The sequence below is a fragment of the Salvia hispanica genome, chromosome 2 (genome assembly GCF_029641045.1).
Source record: "Salvia hispanica isolate PSC_SH4W2 chromosome 2, Shi_PSC_v1, whole genome shotgun sequence".
Lineage (NCBI taxonomy): Eukaryota > Viridiplantae > Streptophyta > Magnoliopsida > Lamiales > Lamiaceae > Salvia > Salvia hispanica.
Window position 1 is genome coordinate 65,520,765 of NC_142693.1, and position 24,330 is coordinate 65,545,094.

At 36.3% G+C, this 24,330-nt stretch overlaps 3 protein-coding genes and 1 pseudogene across 7 annotated transcripts; 2 read left to right on the forward strand and 2 right to left on the reverse strand.

Annotated features, from left to right (window-relative positions):
- Window positions 1-1,138: 1,138 nt before the first annotated feature.
- Window positions 1,139-5,285, forward strand: LOC125202144 (uncharacterized). Of its 4 annotated transcripts, none has more exons than XM_048100495.2 (4): window positions 1,139-1,436; window positions 2,618-3,654; window positions 3,965-4,811; window positions 4,932-5,285. In XM_048100495.2, exons 2-4 carry the CDS (start codon window positions 2,686-2,688, stop codon window positions 4,937-4,939), a joined length of 1,824 nt encoding a protein of 607 aa, XP_047956452.1. In that variant the 5' UTR covers window positions 1,139-1,436; window positions 2,618-2,685; the 3' UTR covers window positions 4,940-5,285. The 4 variants fall into 4 exon arrangements, with proteins under 4 accessions (XP_047956452.1, XP_088922216.1, XP_047956453.1 ...); XM_089066090.1 differs by lacking the exon at window positions 1,139-1,436 and adding an exon at window positions 1,475-1,525; XM_048100496.2 differs by lacking the exon at window positions 1,139-1,436 and adding an exon at window positions 1,532-1,706.
- Window positions 5,286-7,274: 1,989 nt separating this feature from the next.
- LOC125201612 (exocyst complex component SEC6-like) lies at window positions 7,275-14,203 on the reverse strand. Of its 2 annotated transcripts, XM_048099796.2 has the most exons (25): window positions 14,001-14,203; window positions 13,573-13,611; window positions 13,322-13,410; window positions 13,129-13,219; window positions 12,839-12,928; window positions 12,677-12,756; window positions 12,164-12,256; window positions 11,485-11,511; window positions 11,279-11,386; window positions 11,020-11,128; window positions 10,897-10,941; window positions 10,422-10,477; window positions 10,178-10,286; window positions 9,870-10,010; window positions 9,599-9,778; window positions 9,219-9,296; window positions 9,043-9,129; window positions 8,851-8,895; window positions 8,658-8,736; window positions 8,368-8,437; window positions 8,158-8,245; window positions 7,974-8,063; window positions 7,768-7,884; window positions 7,622-7,684; window positions 7,275-7,521 (listed from the first exon to the last, which is right to left on the reverse strand). In XM_048099796.2, the coding sequence occupies exons 1-25, from the start codon at window positions 14,127-14,129 to the stop codon at window positions 7,390-7,392; spliced, it is 2,235 nt and encodes a 744-aa protein (XP_047955753.2). In that variant the 5' UTR covers window positions 14,130-14,203; the 3' UTR covers window positions 7,275-7,389. The 2 variants fall into 2 exon arrangements, 1 of the variants encoding a protein (XP_047955753.2); XR_007172945.2 differs by lacking the exon at window positions 7,275-7,521 and having other exon boundaries at window positions 7,768-7,880.
- Window positions 14,204-17,555: 3,352 nt separating this feature from the next.
- Window positions 17,556-21,185, forward strand: LOC148932968 (laccase-14-like). The gene is made up of 7 exons (XM_089065469.1): window positions 17,556-17,707; window positions 17,832-17,983; window positions 18,125-18,369; window positions 18,463-18,591; window positions 19,330-19,540; window positions 19,824-20,557; window positions 20,946-21,185. Exons 1-7 carry the CDS (start codon window positions 17,609-17,611, stop codon window positions 21,074-21,076), a joined length of 1,701 nt encoding a protein of 566 aa, XP_088921595.1. The 5' UTR covers window positions 17,556-17,608; the 3' UTR covers window positions 21,077-21,185.
- Window positions 21,186-21,764: 579 nt separating this feature from the next.
- LOC148932969 (cytochrome P450 78A7 pseudogene) lies at window positions 21,765-23,666 on the reverse strand (annotated as a pseudogene).
- Window positions 23,667-24,330: the final 664 nt, after the last annotated feature.

Genomic DNA, 24,330 nt, shown 5'->3' on the forward strand with positions numbered 1-24,330 from the left:
TGGTAAAATAAGATGGAGAATAATGTAGAGAAAAGTTTTATCTACGTTATTCTCTCTCTTACTTTACCATTTCTCCACTTTAACTATTTATTATCATTTTTATAAAACGAGTGCAGAAACGGAAGTGTGACTCCTAATGGGGGACGGAGGGAGTAGATTGTTAATACCTCTAAATACTATGTAAATTGTGTTAATGTATACATTCGAAAATTAAGATGAACATTTTTTACGTAAATCATTATTAATGGGTTTTTTCAATTTGGAAATGGGCCATAATATACCTCTTTAGCTATGTTTATACTTTAATTTTGGCCCAATAGTTGAAAATTACAAATCTCTCTAATCCATTTGCACTATATGTTCACGTATTTAATTTATTTGCTATTTATAAATTTTAAATGCATATAACAATTCAACTATTGCTATAAATATACCTCGGAGTATAATATATATTACTTGGATATAAACTCCTCCAAAAGAATAAACCTCTGACTAATTCAATTGAATATTTGAATCCGGTATATTTAATACATTAATCTAAATTGAATTGGAATCCAGTATAATTTTTTATCTCCTATATACACAATAGCCCACAAATTAAAGGATGCTATTACTTTAAAACGATTAATACATTCGAATTAATTCATTGACGAACAAATAAGGGATATTATTTCATTAATTTTGGACTAATATTTGAATTTGAATCCAACCTTGTAAACGAGATTGTAAAATTCTCTATAAATTTATTGATTTAAGAATATCCTAAAGTAAACGCCCATTTTGTCTTTACTACTTTTAGTTTCAATTTCATTTATTTATTTAATATTTTAGCAAGAAAAAGTTGAATGTAGTACATAAAGATTATAGGCAGCAACGGTAACCAAGGTCCCCAAAAATGTCAATTTATTATTAATAAACCAATTTGCAATCGCAATAATTCTTCCCATAATAATGCCAATGTCCCACCATTATTATTTACTCACCCAACTCATAGTACTACTTTGCTACTACTCATCACATAATCTAAAAACAATAAACAATCAATGCTGTCTTATTTAATTAATTAATTTAGCTACTATATGAATCATAAATGATCCCCTGAGATTTAATTTTGATTTAATTAATAATTTATCAATTCAAGTTTCAACCTTTCGTTAGAAATGTAAATGAACAAAAGGAAATTTTTTATTACAAGATCTGCTCTTTGATGTCTAGCTGATTAAGTTCATACCAAAAAAGAAAGAAAAAGGAGATCTTTTAGTCTCAATCTTTGCAGAAAAACCTCCACATTCTTCTCTGAAAAAGAATTAAAAAAAGTTAATGTGTATAAACTACTAAAGCAATTTGCTTTTCAACAGCCCACGGGAAATAGAAGAAAAATTGAAGTGTGTTCATAGTTTTCTCGTGCAAGATTCAGAGTCTACCAAATCTTTCAGGTATCTCTATCTATCTCATTTCCCACTTCCAAGATTTGATTTTTTGCTCTTTTCTTGTTTCAATTATGTCTATTGGTGTGAAAACTGAAGTGGGTTCTCTTCTTGGTGCTGTTTTTTTGTCATTTGGTGATGCTTTGAGTGTTTTGGGGCTGCTGGGAATTTTGGGGGGATCGAGATTTTTCTTAAAGACTTGATTTTGCTGTTTGTTGATGCTCTTGATTGCTCTTCATTAGATCCATCAAGAAAATGAGGTGTCAAGAATGATGAATGGTTGGATTTATTGTTAATTTGGTGGAATTTGGTGATGGCTATTATCTTGTTTTTAAGCCCAAATTGGTGTAATATAGTTAGATAGCTACCTTTAGTTTGTTTATTGCTGAATTTAGGAAAAAGACCACTCTTTTACCAGCTTAAATTGGTTGAATTTCCTAACAAAAATGATGGGGAATGATTAGAAAGCAATGTTTCATTGGGTTCAAGATTTGTAATTTTCTTAGGCTGATTGGAAGTTTATTACTTAGAACAGAAACAATAAAACTTAGTCAATGAATTTTCTATGGAGACACTCAAATATAAGAAAAAAGTAGTGTTTGAGATCTAATCTACATAAATATAATCTATAGAAATATGAACTACAGAATAGAAAAATATGACACCCCAGATATAAGAAGAGGTGTTGCATTCGAATAAAACGGAATCTTACCTAAGAATGGTTTTGTGGCAATTTTCCTTATCATCATGTTGCTTTTAAGTATAATAGTGAAGCATTTGATTATTAGGATACAAATGGAGTTTGAATATTCGAATTTCGATGCTCGATCAGGATGAAGGATGATCAAATGATCGCTACTGCCTTAGTTTAATCGAGACATTGAGTTTAAAACATATCAACTTGGATTTCCATCTTGCAAGATTGATTTTTTATGGTATTTGGTTGTGTGAGCTCAATCCGATTGCATAAAATGTTTATTATAGTCAGTAAGCGGACTGCTTGGCTCGACATTTTCTACTAGGAACGTGATACTAGTTTATCATTTAAGCCTACTGAATGGACTCTCATGTAATTAGTACTAGTTCGTTGATTTTTCGCGTGTTTTGTGGAAGAATCAGAGTTTTTCTTCTGAAATTTCAGCTCAGGAGTAAGCATTCTAATGAATTACTTTTGCATATATCTGTCTTAGGTAACTGGTTATGAGAAACTAGTCGCCGTGTGTGTGTGTGAAGGCGAAGTCCCCGTTATTTTGTGAGCATGGATAAAGGTTCCCCGGACTGTCCGTACCCCGGTTGCTTCTTCTGCGTGATGAAAGAAGGGAATCCAAGCAAGCGTAGATCGAGTTTATTGAAATTCTTCCGAGAACTCCCCTCTCAAGACGATGACGGCCAAGTCCTCCCGATCAGTGGCCTTTGGAACACTGCCATGGCACATCCTAATGATCCCGAATTCATCGAGTTGGGGATTTTCGAATGCATGTCAGCACTCATCTGGAAGGGCTTAAAGAACCGACGCTGGCTATCTCATGACCAGAACATTTACATCCCTTACTACGCAGCACACATAATCGGATCGTACACTATGAATGTGGAGGAGTTCGCTGAGATGGCGGTGCACGCTGGAGTCATTCCGGCTCTGGTCGAGCTTCTGAGAGGGAGGCTAACTTGGGTCGAACAACGAGTGGCGGTCCGAGCTTTAGGCCACTTAGCGACTTACGCTGCGACGTTTCCTGCTGTAGCGAGCCATGGAGAGATCTTGGAGCTGTCGATGCAGCTTGCGGTGAGCTCTCTCGAGATTGTTTACACTCACTTTTACCAGTACGTCGACAGGAGGCTTAGTTACCACTGTGATCTCCTCACGCGTGGTATGGGAGGCGTTGAAATGGAGTCGAGAAAGGCTGAGGAGTGGGCTAGTCAGCTGCAGTGCTGGTCCCTTCAGCTCATCAATTGCTTTGCTTTCAAACCCGAGTTTCTTACAACTATATGCAAGCCAGAGTTTCTAGCAAAACTTCCCGGGATGTGGGGAGGGCTTGTTAACGAGAATTCACCGGCTGGAATTGGATTGTTAAGAACAATTTGCCATCATAAGTTCGGTAGAGGCCCGATTGCAAGCTCTTCCGGAGTTATAGATGCGCTGTGCAACATAGCACGATCTTCGGACGACTGGCAATATATGGCCATCGATTGCCTTCTTTGGTTGCTCCAAGACCCGAGCACCTGTCATAAGGTAATTTGCTTCCGAAGTCATCTAAATATCGTTAACGACTGTTTTGGCTAAGTGGTTTTGGTTTTGCACATGACTTTCGGATCTTGTCCTCGAATACACGGACTTTACATTGTTCACAACTTTTTCTCCTAATTTCACTTTCTGAGATTTTGAAGCCGGCTTTAAATTTGTCGAAAAATGAAATTAGTAGAAAGTTGCAAACTATGTAACGTCTGTATGTTCGAGAACAAAATTTGGAAGCCAAGTGAAAAACCGGGTCGTGGCAAAGTTTGAACTTGCTGCTCATGCCCTATTTGATCTAATTATGCAGGTTAGCGATAAAGTCGTGCCTACACTGATCGACCTTGCAGAAATAACAACGTTGGGGGATCATAAGAAGCTAGGAGATTCCATTGTTAGTGTTCTTGAAGAATGTATGCAGTTGTCCGGAACAGGTAGAAACTCGATAAGCAGCAGTGCAAAAGAAGAGATCGAGGAACTCCTCGCTGCTCGACAAAGATTAAAATGGGAAAAAAGCATGCCGAAAGAGGATCTTCATATCAAACATGCGGCTGCATTGGTGGTTAAACTCGAAGGGAACTCCCTGTTTTCGTCCGGGGATATTTCTGCGGCCGCTTCAAAATATTCCGAAGCGTTAGCTTTGTGCCCGATGAGGTCGAAGAAGGAAAGGGTGGTGCTGTACAGTAATCGAGCGCAATGCCATCTCCTGCTGCAGCAACCGTTGGCCGCGATAAGTGATGCCACTCGCGCACTTTGTCTTCACAGCCCCGTCAACCGCCATGCTAGAAGCCTGTGGAGACGAGCGCAGGCCTACGACATGCTTGGTTTGGCCAAAGAGAGCCTTCTAGATGCTATTTTGTTTATAAACGAGTTCTCCCAGTCCGCTGATCCCGATCTCTCCTTGAGGCAGAACAAAGTGCCCGACTATGCAGAGCGCTTGGTCAAGAAACAGATGCGGGCTGCCTGGTTGTTTAGAGAGGCTTCTGTCAAACACGGAGGCGTGCAATGTGAAGGCGATGCTGGCGACCACTGTGGCCAAGAGACGGAGGACTCGGAATGGGAAACGGCCAGCGAGAGTGATATGGGAAATGACGTTAAGGATGACTTGGGTGATGATTTTGAGAGGAAGGATAGGCATGTCAAAACCTTGATGAAAGGTAAAGTCCCCGATATTCTCGTTTAGTTCATGCACGTTTGCTCCCTCGTTTCTGCATCTTGAGACACGAGGATAGGGTTAGAATTAATTTTGAACCGAACCTAACTTTGGAAAAGTGCAGATATGTAGCTAGAGTGAATGGGATTTGTTGCTCACCGGGGACGTGAGATGAGTTTTGGCCGATCCGTAGCCTCGTTTTGGGCGTAAGCACGGGTCGAAAACTTGGTCATGAAGTGCATATAAAGATCATGAAAATCAAGTAGTATTTGGTGGAAGAATGTTTTTCTTGAGTTGTTGCATAATTTGTGTTGAAGTTTACTTGAAGGGATTGGTAAATGGTTTGTAAGTTTGTTAGTTATTTGTTTAGTGTTATGTTTTATTTTTTGATGTAATCTTTTTTTTTTTGTTTAATTTTAATGAATTGTGTATATAGGTTTGACAGCTTGACATTTGTTTCTACGCTAACCTTTGTTCATGTTTCATTTTCAGATAAATTTTAGTTTCTATGCTAACCTTTGTCAGCTTCTATGATATTTCTTTGTACTCTAAAGTTGTTTCTTTTTGTTTCGAAAATGAGTTCTTATTACATTTTTCTTTATATATCTTCATTATCAAACGATCCTAAGAATCTAATTCTACGTGCATTTTTTTTGGCGAGAAGGGAATTGCACTTCATTCTCACTTCATTATCGGACTTTAGAAAAGTGTCACAGATGGTTTTTCCGAGACTGAGTGGTCTCCAAGACTTAAGATTGAATGCTCTCTTAGACTTAGGTTGAATGCTCTCTTACATTGCCAAACCAAATTGAAATAGTAAATTTAGTTCAATTGAAGGCCGGATGCATTTTCATGAGGAAGCTCCTCCTGTGTGCGAGGCTGGCCTTCAAAAATTATTGTTTTTAATTACTCTAACGTGATATCTAATTTGACACAAATATTTATCAGTACCACCAATAACATTAGTTTAGTAGCATTAGGCTTTCTCTCCATTTTTGAGGTCAATATGAATTTTACAATTTCTTATTATTATAAATTTTTGCTATATTTTATTTATTTTAAGAGGCCATCAAAGTTTGAAGAGATTATAAAGGGGTTTGTATGACGTTGATTAACCGTGAAAAGTTAATGAAGAGTGATGTGAATTATTCTAAACATTTTAAGCATTCATACTATTATATTTATAGTATAGAGTAAGTATGTAGATGATTCCATTGAAAAGTGAAAAACATGTCTAGATTATTCTAAATATTTTAATTTAGTCATACCTTTTAGTATTGTACTGTTTTTTACATATACAATTAATGTATTGTAGAAAATTGTAGATTCTTATGATTTAATGTAACTTAAAACAGATAATTTAGTTTTTATTTAGGACTGCTAAGGAATTTCAATTCATTCATCTATAGTTACGCTATGTTTAATTTTTTCACTAAAAAATGTTTAATTTTTTCACTAATCAATTAATGACATTATATGCTAATAGATCTCATATTATTATGTCTCGGCTTATATTAAAATTGGTCCAAACCAGAAAGTCTAATTTAGTTAAAGCAAACTATCAGTATCATTTTTAATTCATTTAATCATGATTCAAGTAATAGTAATTCAGTTAATAGTTAAATCATAGTCCAAAACGTACTACCTTTTCTCATTTCAGGCCCAAAAGAAAAACAATTAGATAACTCCATCAACTCCATATGATTTTGCGTATTTTTAATCCTTTTATTTCATTTATTCACTTTAAGGGGCATTTTTATTCATTGACTATATTTTCTATTTAAAAAATACTTAAACTATATTAAATACTCCCTCTTTCCCATTAAAAATGAAACGTTTTCCTTTTTTGTTTATCCCATTAAAAATGAAACGTTTTCCTTTTTTGTTTGTCCCATTAAAAATGAAACGTTTCCTAAAATGAAAATAACTCTATCTCTACTTTTTCATCTCTCTTACTTTACTCTCTACTCATCAACTCACAAAACAACACTACATAAAATCCCATGCAGATTCCCAAATGTTTCATTTTAAGTGGGACGGAGGGATAATTTACTAGGCACCTTTCTTGTTATGATTTGATTTTTGTCAATTTTCTAGTACTCCCTCCGTCCCAGAAAGATTGTCCCATTTCCTTTTTCACACTCGTTTTGCTAAAATAATAATAAATAGTTAAAATAGAGAGAGAGTAAAGTAAAAGAGAGAATAACGTAGAGAATAGTCTTACATATATTATTCTTTCTCTTATTGTACTCTCTTTCAACTTTACCTATTTATTATTATTTTTGCAAAACGAGTGCAAAAAATAAACTGGGACAATCTTTCTGGGACGGAGGGAGTATTTCTTTTTCTTTTTATTTTGTTTCTTCTTTCATGGTTATTCTCATTATTATTAAGTGATAGTACTTCTCAGAATATTAGGGACCTCAAATTTGATTTTAGTGAAAATCTTCTTTGCTTGAATAAAACATTTATGTTATATAATCGGGAGTAAGAAGTATAAAATTAATAAAAGTAACAAAAATATATACAAATAATTATACGTACCACAATATACAAATATTAGTGAAAAACTGATAACTGAACTAGGTGAGCATTCGCCATAATCGTCCTCTGGAAGCCGACACGGCCTTCAGTTTGGGGAAGACGAAGCCCGCCTTCGGAGGATTGCCATCAACGAGAGAGTTTTCGTAGATTTCTCTGCACTGCTTAACGACCTGTTCCACAGAGTAAGCAACGTCAACCTAGTAAAGCAGTTGCTCGTCTTGGAATGATTCGTTTAAGCAGGATTGGAGTTAATTAGCTTAATTTGCTTACCTCTTTGGCATCTTTCCTCAGTATACCTTCGCGTAAGCTCATCAACTTGTCGACCACCTCTGGCTGCAGTGTCGGAAGCGTTGAAATGAGAATAGAGATTACAAGCGAGTATACGCTGCAAGGATAGTACAAGTAAATAGCCTTACGGGACAGTCTGGTTGATGTTCGAGAATATTTGTGTACACGAGTGTGAAAGAATCCGGGGTCTCGGCTGAAGCAAGTTCTCTCAAGTCAACCAGTACCCTTACTCTACTTTCGACTTTCTACATCACGTTATAGTATTAGTATGTCACAAATATCTCAGACTATTGAACCGAGCATTCGAGTTCCATCAAAGTGCAGCAATACTTACAGAAATGCTAATGTACTCCTGGAAAAAGTCCATGAGAACCTCTTCGTCTAGCTTCATTCTTTCAATCGTCTCTTCTTTAATGTAATTTTTCTGCCGAGCAGACACAATGAGTCAAATCTACAGAATGATACAACTGGAACGTGAACTGTCTATTCTCTATATGAAATGCTTCCGTGATAGTAACCTGCACAAGCATATGGTCGACGTAGACAACAATAGTTTCTTCAACACAGGCCTCAACAAATCGCCTAAATGATCTTTCTTCAACGTACCTTCACATACGATGGCAAACATTGAGATAGAAAATGATTGGAGCACTGGAAAAATATAAGTAGTGAATTGCTGGATTTGCCAGTTTTTCAGGCTCCATTTAATTAGCATTTCAGTAACTTACGTTCTGACGTCTGCAAAGTAATCACCAAATGTTTCAACTAGGAACTCGGTTACCTGTCCTTCCAGCCAATCTGAAATAAGAACAGAAAAGCAATGTTCACAGAATACAAATGAGAATGTAGCAATGTGCCAAGCCTTCGAGAAGAAAAATGGCATTTTGTGTATTTTTTCTATTTTCTTTTGAACCATCCTATACAAATAACCCAGTGAAGTGTTGTTTTGTAGACACTACTGATTCAGGAATGGGGAAAGTTCCCAACAAGAAGTTCGCCAACAGGGAAAATCTATTACCTTTCTGATACAGCTTTATAAGCAACCCCTGAACTCCCGGGTCTTCAAAAATGAAACTGACAGTTTCATGTACAGCTTCCTAACGTCAATTAAGAATTATCATAGTTGTGATGTATGAGTCTAAAATTGTAAAAATAGCCATGCAGTTGGTGTTGAAATTGCATACTGGAATCAAAAGATTCGATCAACATACCTTTGCAACCTCCAGGAAGCCTTTGCAAGCGTCGTCAAAATTAACCTGTAAATGTGATGGTGACACAATGTCAAGAAGATCAACGAATCCACACTGGGAATATTTAAAAGGTAAATCACACTGTGACTGAAGGCAAAAAGAACATGCTGCAAAAAGAAGAATGAAAGGAATAGAAGTTCTAAATATGCACACCTGCTCTGCATAATTTTGAGGAAGAGCTTCAAGGGTGCTCGAGCTCAGCTCCATGGCAAGATCATAGCAGCGAAGGTTGTTATTAATCTGTCATAAAATGATTCATCACGAGATATAAAGATGACTTGTATAATCATTTGGACAAATAAGTATATAAGCTGGCGTTATTCACATACCATAACACATAAAGCTTCAATTTTTGAAGCAGGTTCTTCCAATCTCAGCCTTTCAGCTCCTTGAAAATCAATCATAACCTGAAATTGGTTGGGAGGGTGGGAGGCTCAGCAAATGTTTTATCCATTTAATTTGTTCTTTTCGTGTTTATCTTTCCATTCTTTTCGGCTGGGAGATTAGGTGGCATGAGAAAGTGGTAAAATAGTTTCGCAATGGACAAAATCATATGGTACCATATTTTCAGTAGATAAAGTTGAAGACAGACTTGAGTATCTTTTCCCCAACTTGAAATCAAAGAGAAAGACTGAAAATAAAATAGTGTATTTGTTCCCTAAAAAGCGGGCTTTTGGTATAAGTATAATGCATTCTTTAAGTTGTCTACCTGAATGATGGCCAATGAAATTCTATATAACATGACATCCGTGCTATTGTCTCGTACAATTTGTACTTGCTCTCCAAGAATGCGAAAGAAATCAACAGCAGCTGGGGTGAAAAGCTTCCCATCGTCTGTTTTCTTTGGTGGCTGGTCCTTATCAGCATCGAGTATATTCAGGTACCATTTCTACAGAATAGGATGGATTTAGTTGATTATTTGACTTGAAAGGTGACTTGATATCATTGAAAGTAATGGAAATACTCTCTAGTCCAGTTACCCTTGTTGTAGCTTGCATTCGTTCAACATAAGCATTCATAAGGGGGTCCATGGCACCACTTTCAGAACAAACTTGAGCTAGAGAGTCGTCAACACCAAGTCCAATCAGATTATCTTGGTACTCAATTACCCATCCAGTTACCTATTATCAGAAGAAGACATTCAGAAATTAACAACAGCTCCAATTTATCTTATCAAGCAATGGTTTGTAGCAGAGTGCAACTTCAGGAATTAGTGTAACAAAAATGGTTCTCCATATTATATGGAGTATTTATTTAATATCAAGAACTACAGATGCAGATAACATGCCTTTAAAATATCCATAGCTGACAGATCATCAGCTCTATCACTCAGTAATCGTAGCCAGTGAATAAAACGCTCTGTGTATAGGTTCACCATGAGCTGGAATATGTTGTATCTGAAAGAAAGGAATTCAAATTAAGAAGCAGAATTATCACAAAAACAACAAAACTATATATCCCAGCAAAGCTTCGGGACTACAACATATCTCAATTAACATACACTGTTGTGTATACCAACATAGATGGCCAACCTTGGGGGAAAGCATGGAGCAACATAGTCATATATATCTCCAAGCTCTTCACCAATCTGACGTCAATAAGGAACAATAGCCAAATAATCAGATAAATATATAATTTCCTAAAGTTATTTAAACAATGCCAGCAAAGGTAAAAGTGAAAAGTGGCAAAGACATAAGTTCATCAAAAAATCAAACAAGTATAAAGTACAGGATTCCAGAATATTCACTAGTTTCATAAATTAATTGAACACATGCATCTTGAATATGAAGAATGTTACCAAACATTTGTTATTTAGTTAACTGATCCCATAAAGAATATATATGCTATTTCAAAAATAATAAAGATGATATTCTATGGTTTTTACATCAAAACAGAATATCAACTTCTTAACTTTCCATTTCTCGCTTACTTAAGAGAGCAATAGTTATAGATAATTTAACTGACTTCCACCGTCCCACACAAACCATGAAAATACTAGACGAATACCTTTTTAGCCTCCTCTAAAGATCCTATTAGGTCCTGAATTTCAAACTGAAAGAAACATCATCAGTAAATGACAACTCAAAAAACTCAGGATTTGCATTTAGCAACAGAAGAATGAACGTCAACCTCAGAGAGCAATCGGCTAAAACGCGCTTCAACAGACTTCCTTATTTCCTCATAACATTTATCCTTGTATCCTTTGCCCTGAAAGTTCAACTTCTTCTGTGCAATATTCCTAGAAGATGACATTGTAGTTGTAGTTTTTGTAATACAAAAAAAGAAGAAAACATAACATCAACAAAATTATGCTACCCTAATATGCCCAAAACTTGGAGGAAACTAAACGAGGCAATGGGTAGATGAATCAGTTTGACCAGGTAAGTACTTGGCATTTTTGCGAGGATTAGTTATAGTTTTCAAGGCACCATCTCCTTCTGCCTCAGCTGCTTCTGTAGCTAGTTGTTGATCCAGGGTCTCTTGCATTTCAACAACCCTTTTTGTTTTATTAATAATGAAAATACGATGCATCAATACCATTATACCAAGATGGAACCAGCCAAAAAATATCTTATCAACTTAACTCAGACATACCTCAATGCACGAACAAGTGTTTGTGGTCTGCAAAGCAAAATAATCGCAATAGATGATTAGCACAAACACTTGGCATAACTTTCCGAATGACTGCAGAAGTGTAAGACATGAAAATGGAATGCACTATTTATTTATGCAAGTTGTTTTCATCTAAAAATGAAAAGGTATATTGGGGTCCTCATAATTTCACTTTTTCCTAGTCGTCCCCATATATATATTCATAATGACTAAGTCCCTATATTTGAAATTCTGTTATGTTTTGAGGCAAATAATAGTATCAAGGACTTCTATTGAAAATATAAGGACTCATCTGTAAAAAGAAAAATGTGGCTCTGCCATTGGGTACCAAGTATAAAAGAAAAGAGAAAAAGGGCAAGTCTAGGGACCATATATGTTTTTTCTCCTACATAAAATGGCACCTCAACCTAATTCAAAATGTATATGAGCGCATGTAAAATCTGTTTTCCTCCTAAAGTTTTAAATTAGTTTATATCTTCAAGGTATTCAACAGAAATATCATGTGTAAACCAAGGCCCTCATAACATTATTCTCTCTAAATGCACAAAGACAAGTTTGTGACAATTAAAACTGCTGATTTTGCAGCCATTAATGTGAATGCCAAAGCTAAAGAACCAGAAAAGCGCATCCCAATGAAAGCAAAACCATAAAACTAAGATACCTGTCTTTAGCAAGTTGAAAGAAGTTGCTTATATGACCCCACAAAGTCTTCTCGAATATCTCCCATGTACGATCTATATCTTCAAAGTATTCCCTGCAACATTTTACAACTACTTCAGCAAAAGTAAATTGCTCATCTTTGAAAGGTCAGTGAATAAAAACATATGGGATAACTGCTTCCCATATTCAAACAAAAGGAGTAATAACATCAAAATATGTGTTCTTTTTTTTGGAGTATTTAACTGGTTGAAAGAACTGTAAGGCACACTGAATATGAAGGTCTTATTAGAAAAGCACAAATAATCAATGCAGCATCATTTTATTAAATTTTTAAAAGAGTAAAATGTTCTGAAGATACGCTTAAGTGAACGACATGATAATATGAGGACTGCTGATTTGTAACTAGTCGGTACTAGGTAATAATATAGATTATTGAAAGATAAATTGTTAATAGGAAGAGTGCAACTCAAAAACAGGACTCCTCTACACAATACATGCAGATGAGCTCTCTGACCTCAGCTGACCAATCTCGTCTTCATGAGATGATGCAGCAGCTAATGCAAACCTTCGTTTTCCATCCAGTGCAGTTAACCTCTATATTCCATTTAACACACCCAGATAAGAAGCAAAGCTTTTGAAATTTATAATAACAATCAAGCCAAGAAAAAGTCACAACCTCATAGGTATTGATTAGTTCTTTGTCATCATTTAAAGAATCATGTGCTTCAGAAGCCTCACTAGAGATTGACATCATACCCTCGACATCCTACAAAAGAGCAATCAAGTTCTACCCCAGAGATTATAAAGAAAACAAAACTGAATTAGACTGCTAACCATAAAAACTAACAATGAAGTAGTAAAGGAGAGCATAAGTATATTCAGTCCAGCTCGGTATAGGTTTACCATAAGGATACAGGGATAAGGGTAAAATCCATTTGTACAAAATCACACCAGTCACACACTCACCTTCAGAGTTGTGTTTAGGTTATTCCTTGCATTGCTGAGGAGTTTTATTTGGTCATGATCATGAATCAATGTTTGACATTCTTGGCATAACCTATTATAAAAGAAAATCCAAGATCATCTTAAAGCATAAACAAAGCCATGCATGACATGCAAGGATGGAGAACATTCATAAACCATGAGATCACATTCCTACTTTTCAATCCCAACAAAATTTTCTCTGAGATGACTTGTTGTTGTCTCTGACAAGGACAATGACTCTAGACCTTCTTGTGCCTGCTCAACCTGAATTTGAAAATTTCAGAGAGAAAAGTTAGATGACTGTAATAGATCAAGGAAAATGAAATTTCGCAGGCTCCAACCGTGCATCTCAGAGTGGAAGATATTGAACTTCCACTACAATAATTTGATTTTCAAAAAAAGAAGGTTTACCGGCTCAATTTATACCTGTTCGACAACCATTGTACTGAGTTGTGCATCATTTGCCTGAAACCAACCCATACCGAAAGAGCCAATCACCAAATCATTTTAGCACAAACTAGAAATAATGAAAAGAAACGAGAACAAACACAAATTGAGTATCAACATCTTAACTTTTAATAATTCGGAAAAGAAGCACAAGGTGAGAAACTCCTGTTGAATAAAGCAGTGGCAATCGTGTGCAGAATTAAGTGAATACATGGTGCAGATAGCTAGATGACATGATTATATCCTAAACCAGATTTAATTTGCCAATTGTGGCAATCAAGGACATTTCTCATCTTCATAGAGAATAAAAGCAAGGAGGTCTACTAAAGCAGAACACAAATATGAACACAGAATCCGATTAAGTTTCAGCAGTAATTCGGCGTAATGCTAAAACCTCCAAACCTAACCTGTTGGCGCGAAATGTAATCAGCTTTGATCGAAGCGATGAACAGCAAATGCTCCGGCAGCGACAGCAGCTTCACTACCTCCCGAACCGCCGCCTCCTTTGCCTCCACGCCTAGATCCTCCGCCATCATCGTTCCAAGCTTAAATCCCTCCGATTAACCGGAGCGCTCAGCTCTGTAGTACACTTCCTCTTTTTGTTCCGAATTAGTTACGTAGTCATAAAATAGTCTTAATTGGATCGTGTTGAAATTTAATAATCCCTCGTCCCACCGAAGATGACATTGAGTAGCACGAAATTTTAGGAATTGTTGTAGAGAGGAAAAAAAATACTCCCTCTGTCCATAAAAATTTGGCACTATTTGATCAGATACGGATTTTAAGTGTATAATATAAAGTTAGTTATATACTCCCTCTGTCTCATTATAAATGAAACGTTTTCCTTTTTTGTCTGTCCCATTAAAAATGAGACGTTTCTAAAAATGGAAACAATACTCTCTCTACTTTTTCTTCCCTCTTACTTTACTCTCTCTTCCTTAACTCACAAAACAACACTACATAAAATCTTGTGCCAAAAAGTAAATGTTGCATATTTAAATGGACGGAGGGAGTATTAGTTTTATACTCCCTCCGTCCCGGCTAAGATGACACATCCCTTAGCCGGCACGGGGTTTTAGGAGTAATTGTTTAATGTGTTTGATTGGAGAGAAAAAAGGTGGGTGAAAGTATTAAAATAAAAAGAGAAAGAAAGGTGAATATTTTAATAGGGGTGAGAAAAAGTGGTTGAGTGTATTAATTGGAGAGAGAAAGTTTCCAAAAAAGGAAATGTGTCATCTTGGTTGGGACAAACTAAAAAGAAAAAACGTGTCATCTTAAGCGGAACGGAGGGAGTAATAAAATGTGAGTGACAATGAGTTAGTGGAATGTGAGATTTATCAAAAATGATAAAAGTAAAAAGTGACAAATTTTTAGGGACGGACGAAAAATGAAATAAATGACAAATTTTCAGGAACGGAGACGGAAGTAGTAATTTAATATTTTAATGACGAGAGATGAGAGAGGAGGTTATTTCCAAAAAAATTGAGAACTGATCTTGGGGACACGGAGGGAGTACTAATATAGAAATTGAAGTAAATAATACTCCCTCCGTCCCGGCTAAGATGACATATTGCTTAGCCGGCACGGGGTTTTAGGAGTTATTGGTTAAAGTGTTTAATTGGAGAGAGAGAAGGTGGGTGTAAGTATTAAAATAGAGAGATAAAGAAAGATGGATAGTTTAATAGGAGTGAGAAAAAGTGGTTGAGTGTATTAATTGGAGAGAGAAAGTTACCAAAAAAGGAAATGTGTCATCTTAGTTGGGACAAACTAAAAAAGAAAACGTGTCATCTTAAGCGGGACGGAGAGAGTAGTAGTATAATTTCCAATGATATTGATCAGATTGGGTTAAGAAATTGAAGCAATAATATTATTGATATTTGCAATGATATTTTTGAAATTACGCGTAACTGATTTGCATGATTAAATATGAGGGCCGTTTGTTTTAACCACGCGAAATGACGTGTTTCTCCCATAGCTGAATTAAGAAAAGATTCCCATTTTGAGAAAGAAATTGGAATCTCGCCTTAAAGAAAAAAAAAAAGTATTCCATCCGTCCGCAATTATTTTGTACGCCTATTTTTAAAAAATTATAAAAAAATAGTTAAAATGGAGAAATGATAAACTAAGTAAGAGAATAATGTTGACAAGAGTCTTCTCAACATTATTCTCTCTTTTACTTTTCCATATCTCCACTTTAACTATTTTTTTTATCATTTTATACATTTTTATAAAATGAGTGCGCAAAAGTGACCGGGACTCCTAATCGGACGGAGGGAGTACTCTGATTATAGGACTGAATCGACTTATGTTATTTGGATTCGGGTCGGGTATCAGCCCGACAAAAAATCGGGTAGAGCGTCCAGTGGGCTTTTAATTGGCTCAATAACAAGAAAAGTTTGTGTGGATTATTACCCATTATAATATTTTTATGAAAGAGATACTACTATATTTTCTCGTTAACAATTAAATAACCTTTAATTATCTTATATTTTTTCTCAAATTTTAAAATTTATTAATTTTTATTTATCAATTACTAATATTAATCTTTTTCACATAAGCATTTCTCAAAAAATAATAAAATCTTAAAATCCTTATGTACAATTTATTTTAAGAGAAACGAATTCACAGAGATTTAATCTATTGATTTTAATTATTAAGGTTTGGTTTTCATTTATAAACTCCATTTTCAAAGCTCGTATTCAAACACACAAATATTACATTAATCCGTGAGAAATTAGGTGGCCGATGGCTATATATTGCTTTATCGTGATTGAAAAAATACTTCCTCCGTCCCCCATAATTTGTCATCATTTGATCCGGCACGGATTTTAAGAAATGTAATAGAAAGTGGGTTGAAAAAGTTGGTGACATGTGTACCCTAGTTTTATATATTAGTTTCATAATAAAATGTGAGTCGGAATGAGTTAGTGGAATATGAGGTCCACTACAAAAAATGGTAAAAGTGAAAGATGACAAATTTGTAGGGACGGACAAAAAAGGAAATATGTGACAAATTTTCAGGGACGGATGGAGTATTAGTTTATTCCTCAGATCAAACGTGGTATCATTTTATTGGGATATATATTCTACATAACTTTGGTAGACTATTAATCCAACTTATATATAACGTGTAATTTTAATTATAAAAGAAAATAAATGAACTCAACCTTGACTTTAGAAAAAAAAATGAAAAGAGAGAAAATTTAAAGGGCTTTCTTCTTCAACAATGGAACTATATAATTCGAAAGTAGAGTAATTGATTTTACAAAATCAAGTAACATATATAGTTGGACTATCGCTACTAATTGGCTGATAAAACTAGTCACAGTAAATAAAACGACTAGACAGAGATTGGTAGTGATTAAATAACCATAAATGTGTGAACCATATCAATAAAGTCATTTTATATAATCAATTTCAAACCTCTAAATTTCGTGGGTAAAGAATAATTAAGAGTGCAAGCTACCAAATATAATATGTTTCCTTAATGAATATTCGAATCATGAAGAAGTGCCGACACGTGTTAATCTAGAAGTAAATAAAAAAGAGATTTTTAGGTGAAGTTAAAATAAAAGGATTATAAATAACACCACTTAAATCAATTACGTACACCCCTAAATGATAAAAACAGTATGATTTTTCCTAATCAACCAGTTTTAAAAATAATTTCTGAACTAAAAGTTACTACTACTAGTACTAAATAAACTAATAAGGTGGTTCCACCACTTGTGGGCTGATGAATATTAACATAAATTTTGCTATAATAAGTCAAAACTTAAGATTGTAAATACAATATTAGGTGGTATGTCTTCTAAATATGAGGAAGAACACCCAAATTCCTATTGGAAGACGTGTGCAGAAGATCATGACCAAATCAAATTCACATTTTGATTTCTTCGACCACACACACATATATATACTCTATACATATGCATATAGAAAAGTTGGAGTTCAAACTTATTCATAAAAGTATATATCCACAAATAGTTATACAGTTATAACAATAATCAAGAAGATGGGAACTAAGAAGGCGATGATCTTGCACATTTTAGTAGCTCTTCTCTTACATTGTGGAGTGATTTATTGCTATGCTACAACTTACTATAACTTCGAGGTAATTAATTAGTTTCTTGATGATAGATTTAATTTCAGCTACAAATTTTTTTATCTTTGGAAATATAATAGCAATACTCTCTCTCTTTCTCTCATGAAAATTTCTTGATATTATATTTTTGTAGGTAGTTGAAACACCATACAGTAGGTTGTGCAGCAACAAGACTATAATGACTGTAAATGGGCAATTTCCAGGACCAACTATATATGTAACTGAGGGAGAAACCATTGTGGTCGTAGTCGCCAACAAAGCACGACAAAATATAACCATCCATTGGTAAAGTCTCGATTTCTCTCCTCTCGTTCGAATCCCACCAATATTTTCGTGAAAATTGCAATTTATTGCACAAAAACGGGAACCCTTATTTACCTCGTCCCAAAAAAAATTGAAATAGTAATTGAGTTGATTTAATTGTAGGCATGGGGTGAAGCAACCAAGATATCCGTGGTCAGATGGGCCTGAGTACATAACCCAGTGCCCTATTCGGCCCGGGACTAATTTTAGTCAGAAGATTGAATTTACTGATGAGATTGGGACTCTTTGGTGGCACGCACATAGTGATTGGTCACGTGCCACGGTGCACGGAGCAGTGATTATACATCCCAAGAAGAAGGATGATTATCCTTTTCCAGTGCCTCATGCTGAAATTCCAATCATATTAGGTAATTATATTTTAGTTATAAATAGGCAAGTAGCTAGATACTTGGAAAATTATTTTTTAAATAAATTGCTTTCTATGCTATTTTTTGTTGTAGGGGAGTGGTGGAAAAGTGATGTTCAAGAAGTTCTTAGTGAATTTCTTGAAAATGGAGGGGAACCTAATATTTCTGATGCTTTTCTTATAAATGGTCAACCAGGTGACTTGTACCCTTGCTCGAGAAAAGGTTTGAGCTTCTTACTCTAATTTAATTTATGGTTTTTAATTGCTGGTTCGCATCGTGGGGATCAAGTGCACGAGGTAAGTATTCGAATTTATGAGTTTTTCTATCATCAGATTTCTACCATCATGATGACTCAATCTCCGACTTGGGAAAACTTCGTAGCAACTAAGTTGTATTTCATGATTATTTTCAAAAATCATGTTGTTATTTGATATTATTTCCTCATTAAAAAGGAAGAGTGTGTTCTGCAACTCTCTATTCTAAATGGAATATAATTGTCATCCCTCACATATGAAAGTTGATTGATTAACACTAATTAATTAATTACGGTTTAGGTGATTATTCATTGACCACGTTTGTTTCCAAAAATTTGGGTTTAGAAATATATATTTTCATGATTTGACCTTTGCTTACAAGTACACATGATAAACAACTATATATAGAATGATGAAAGGTGATATAATTAAGTAATTACTTGAAATATTTCCAATAATAGCACATTAATTCAACGTAGCCTTCAAATATATCACAGCAAGCGTAAGGAAAAAGACTATCTACTTTAATTTTGCTACGTTCATGTGAAGAAAAAATATTTATACAAAATTAAGTAATTTGTAATGTCGCGAGAAAAGGAAATGAAACACCATATATGTAGACAATGGCTATTAATACTTCATTAACATATTGTTTATGATAATTAAATTATAGCTCGAGCTTTTAATCCATTTTAACTTCATGCAGATACATTCAAGATTACCGTCGACCATGGCAAGAGATACCTAATCCGGGTAATCAACGCCGTGATGAACACCATCATGTTCCTCAAAATAGGCAGCCACAATGTCACCGTCGTTGGCACTGACGGGGCTTACCTCAAACCCTTCACCACCGACTACATCGCCATCTCCCCAGGCCAAACCATCGACTTCCTACTCCTCGCCAACCAAAAAAGGTACCACACAAAAATATTTCATCTTGTGTTAAACTATAGTTGATATATGATTAGTACCCTAGTAAGTATATAAGAATGTGACGGATTCAGAATATAATTTTAGCAAGTATAAATAGTTGCACATGAAGTGAACAAATTAACAAGAGAGGGATAAGAACATTTTTCTTTTATGAAGGTAAAAACATGATGTTTTACTATAGTAAAACATCATGTTTTTTATATACACTAATGGTTTTTATATGCTAATGTTTTTTATAAATCACATCATTTTTTTTCCTTCTAGCCACAACTATTACATGGCCGTTGGTCCCTACTCCGTTGCCGGAACCTTCGACAACACCACCACCACCGCCCTACTCGAGTACCGCACCACCCCCTCGACCCCTACACCCTCACCCCCACCGCTCCCCCTCCTCCCTGAATCCAACAACACCCTCGCCTCGGCCGACTTCACCCGAAAATTGAAAACCCTAACCCTAAAAAATCGCCCAATCAACGTCCCCTTAAACCCTTCCACAAAACTCTTCTTCACTCTCTCAATGAACACTCTCCCATGCCCCAACTCCACCTGCTTAGGCCCATTTGGGGATAGGTTTTCCACAAGCATAAACAATCTAACATTCGACCAACCAAAAATCTCAATCCTCGAAGCTTATTACAAAGGGATCAATGGCGTCTACCGCGGGGATTTCCCGGTAAGGCCACCGCTGGCCTTCAACTACACGGAGGCATCCGTCCCGAGGGAGCTGTGGGTCCCGGCCAATGGGACGAAGGTGAGGTATCTCGACTACAATTCGACAGTGGAGATCGTTTTTCAAGGGACAAACACGGTGAGAGGAGTTGATCATCCGATGCATTTGCACGGGTATAGCTTCTACGTTGTTGGTAGTGGATTTGGGGATTTCGACGAGAAGACGGATCCGGGGAGCTATAATCTTGTCGATCCGCCATTGATGAATACCATCGCAGTTCCGGTCAATGGATGGACTACTATTAGGTTCCGGGCTGATAATCCAGGTTTTTTTGCTTCTTTCGTTTCGAATATTTAGTCGAGTTTTTGATATATTATATATATGTCACACGCGCGATGTTTAGTACTTTTTGTTCTAAGAATTTTATTATGCTTAGAGTTTGTGATCGAGGTAATAGATTTATTCAAGACCTGATTTTTTAGAAAGGGTGAATAAAAATAATGAATGGGGTGTTGATATTTATGCAATTTATAAATATGAAAAACTCGGTATCGAGTTCTACGTTATAAGGAGAGGAAGAGAATCCGAAAAGAGAAAAGCTAATGTGGGTCAAACATGAGTGGTGCTCACAAATGTGTGCAAAATCATGTAGAGTTATTTATTTTTGAAAGTCTTAAATATTTATATACTAATTCAATTTTACAATTTGTAAGGGGTTTGGCTGTTGCATTGCCATTTGGAGAGACATCTAAGCTGGGGAATGATGATGGTGTTCATCACTAAAAATGGGAAGAGCCCTTCTGCTCAAATGGATCCTCCACCTCCAGATTTCCCAAGATGCTGATGTGTGTGTGAGAGAATATATGTTAAGTTTTCACAAAATTTAAATTAAGATTAATTGTACTTTAGCTAGAAAGAGAGAAAAATATAGATTTATTTTAAGTATACGTAAAAGCATGATGGTATATTGATCATTTGTTTCTTTTAATTGTCACACTTTTATCTTGTGGTAATCCTCATAGGAGTATTTTACTATTATACATACATACATACAATGCGTATAATTAATTATAAGTCTCTCGATATTTACATTAGGGTCAGAATAAATTGAGTTCGAATATATAGGTTTATCAATTAATTGTAGATTTTGAAGAGTTGCTTCTATACTGTTACTTCGCCAATCTTTTGATTCCAAGACCGTTTGTACCATATCAAAAAAGAATGTAGATTTTGAATACTTGACAAATAGATGACTAATTAGTTAGTTAATGGGACTGCAAGATCTATAATATATTGGAATGAAATTACAATCTTATTCATATGGAGTATAACCTTATATTACAAATAGAACATTTCAAACGAACATATTTAAGTAAACTTCCCATGAAACAAAATCATAGATAGGAGTCACATATAGGCCTAGTGATTTGTCCATACCTAGACCTAATACAACCTTATTTATAGTCACACCACATTATATATTATTAAATTATACATAGATAGAAAGAAACCCTAGACAACAAATAAAACCCTCAATCAACCCTTGGAATCACAATAGCAAAGAGTGGCTTCTTCATCTCACAAGAAAGCTTCAACTCTTCACTCAAATCAACTGGCCTACTTTTGTCTTCAATCCATTCAAACTTCATCACCAACTCAGCCACACACATAGACACACTGGCTAACCCTAATTTCCGTCCGGGGCAGACCCGGCGGCCTGCCCCGAACGGCGCCAGCCTCAAATCACCACCCCTAACATCAACACTGGCCCCACCGGCCGAGGCCAGAAACCTCTCCGGCCTAAACTCGAAGGGGTCGTCGCCCCAGATCATCAGATCGTGAGCTATGGCCCACATGTTAACCATAGCGGTCGTGTCGGCCGGTATCACCATGCCGTTGCTGAGGGGGACATCGGCCGTTGAGAGGCGGGCCCACGATAGAAGTGGGCCCGGTGGGTGGCGCCGGAGCGCCTCCTTCACCACCGCCTCTAGGTAGGGTGACCTGGCAACTTCGGTGTCCGAGATGATGACGTCAGATGATGAGGTGTTTGGCACTAGGGTTTGGAGTTCTTTGTGGAGATTTGCTTGGATTTTAGGGTTTAGGATTAATTCTGCCATTGTCCATTCTATTAGTAGGGCTGTCGTGTCGGTGCCTCGGAATATCATTTCCTATTACAAAATGGTAAAATTAGCATTCTTGAAAATAGTATTGCAAAAATAAAACTAAAAAATTGTCAACTAAAAAACTGAGGATTAAGAGTTCAAAATAGTAAAAGTTGTCAACCCTAAATAAAACCATTTTTTTTTCAAAAAAACTTAGGACATGTAATAGTTGTGATTTCATTCATGCATGCGATTATTGTTGATCAACAAAGAATATCAAATGAGTTTTCCATGAAAATTGGATCGAAATGAGATAGAGAAATAGCTAATTACCCACAACACAGCCACCATATCATCCTCCTCAAGTTTCTCATCTCCATAGAGAGATAGCAACACGTCAACGAAGTCATATTCGTCGCGTGTTTTTTCAGTACTACCATCTCTATCGCGATGTTCCTCGATAATTTTCTTAACGAATCTCTCGACTCGAGGCACCAAAGCCGCGCACCGTTCTCGAACATGGGACGGGTCATAGAAATACTTTAGCCACGGGAGATGATCGGACCAATTGAAAGCTCCCAAGAGCTCAAATCCCTCTCTCACTAGCTCATTCAATTCTAGGGCTTCGTCATCATGCTCCGCCACGTCATACCTCTTCCCAAACACGACCTCTGTGATCGTGTTCAGGGACATGGCCTGCAGGTGCTTCCTGAGCAGCACATGTCCCTTCAGGGATTGCTCGCCAGCTACTGCGCTCAGCATGGCTGAGCACTCTAGCTGGCGGGCCCCCTGGTGGGCCAGGATGCGCCTGGGCCCAAAGAGGTGGGCTGAGGCGACGCTCCTCAGCATCTGCCAGTGGGGCCCGTCGGGGGCGAACCCGATGGCTCGGCTGAACATGAGCTGCTTAGCCGATGCCTTGATCGGGCGGCTGGCGAAGTGCGGGCTGGTCAGGATCTCACGTGCGATGCACGTGTCAGCGGTGACTACCGCGGGAGTCGAGCCCAAGCTAAAGGCCATGAGCCTAGTCGCGGCGTGGCTCGAAGCCGTGCGGGCTAGCTTGCGGTGAGCCAAGCCGCGGCTCAAGCTGAATAGGCTGCCGAAAATGGGAAGCCCAATGGGCCCCGGGATTGGGGTCCGGCCCATTTTGTTGCGGCCGTTTTTCCATGCGGGCCCACCGGATGAAAAGGCCCAGTTGATGAGCCCACAAATCAGGAAAGTTACAAACATATAAAACAGGATCAAATTTATGTCACAATATTTCTTTATTTCAAGAATTGCTGGCAGGGAAAAAACCAAAATGTTTGTGTCTTCATAAGTATTTGCCAATCCCATGACTGTGTATGTGTGAGAGAGAGATAGAGGTGTTAGGTGAGGTGTGAGATTGGTGGAAATGAAGGTTGGAACAATGGTGTTTAAATAGATGGGAATTCTTGAATAGAGAGATCAATTTCTTGGGAGAAAATAGAAGAAAGTGCATAAGAAAATTAAATATTGAAAGGGCTTGATTAATTTGGACACCTAGGAACTGGATCACATTTCAGTATTCCACGTTGATCCAAAAGAAACATAAATTCAATAATTATAATAATTTTTAAGAAAAATATAGCCATGTAATTTCGATGGATTTACGAGGTGATTACACGTAGGGTATATACGTAGCTATTAGTGATTTGAGCATTCATGTATTTTAATTGTGTAATCATTTATGTATAACCATTTTATTTTATTGGATCATGATTAATGTTAAACTAATCTCTAGTGTCGATTGAATAATCCATTTTTTAGTACGTTTTAGAATATTGTTAGATAAAACAAAGTTAATTTTAGTTTGTTTTTACATTTAATTTAATAATTAGTTCATTTTTATATCTTTTTAGTTCATTCTAGAAAGAATAAATTAACTACAATGATCCTAGATATGCTCCATATTATTTAATAATAATAACTCTGTGTTGATTCAACGGTTCAACACTAGGAAAATTATCGAATTTCATCT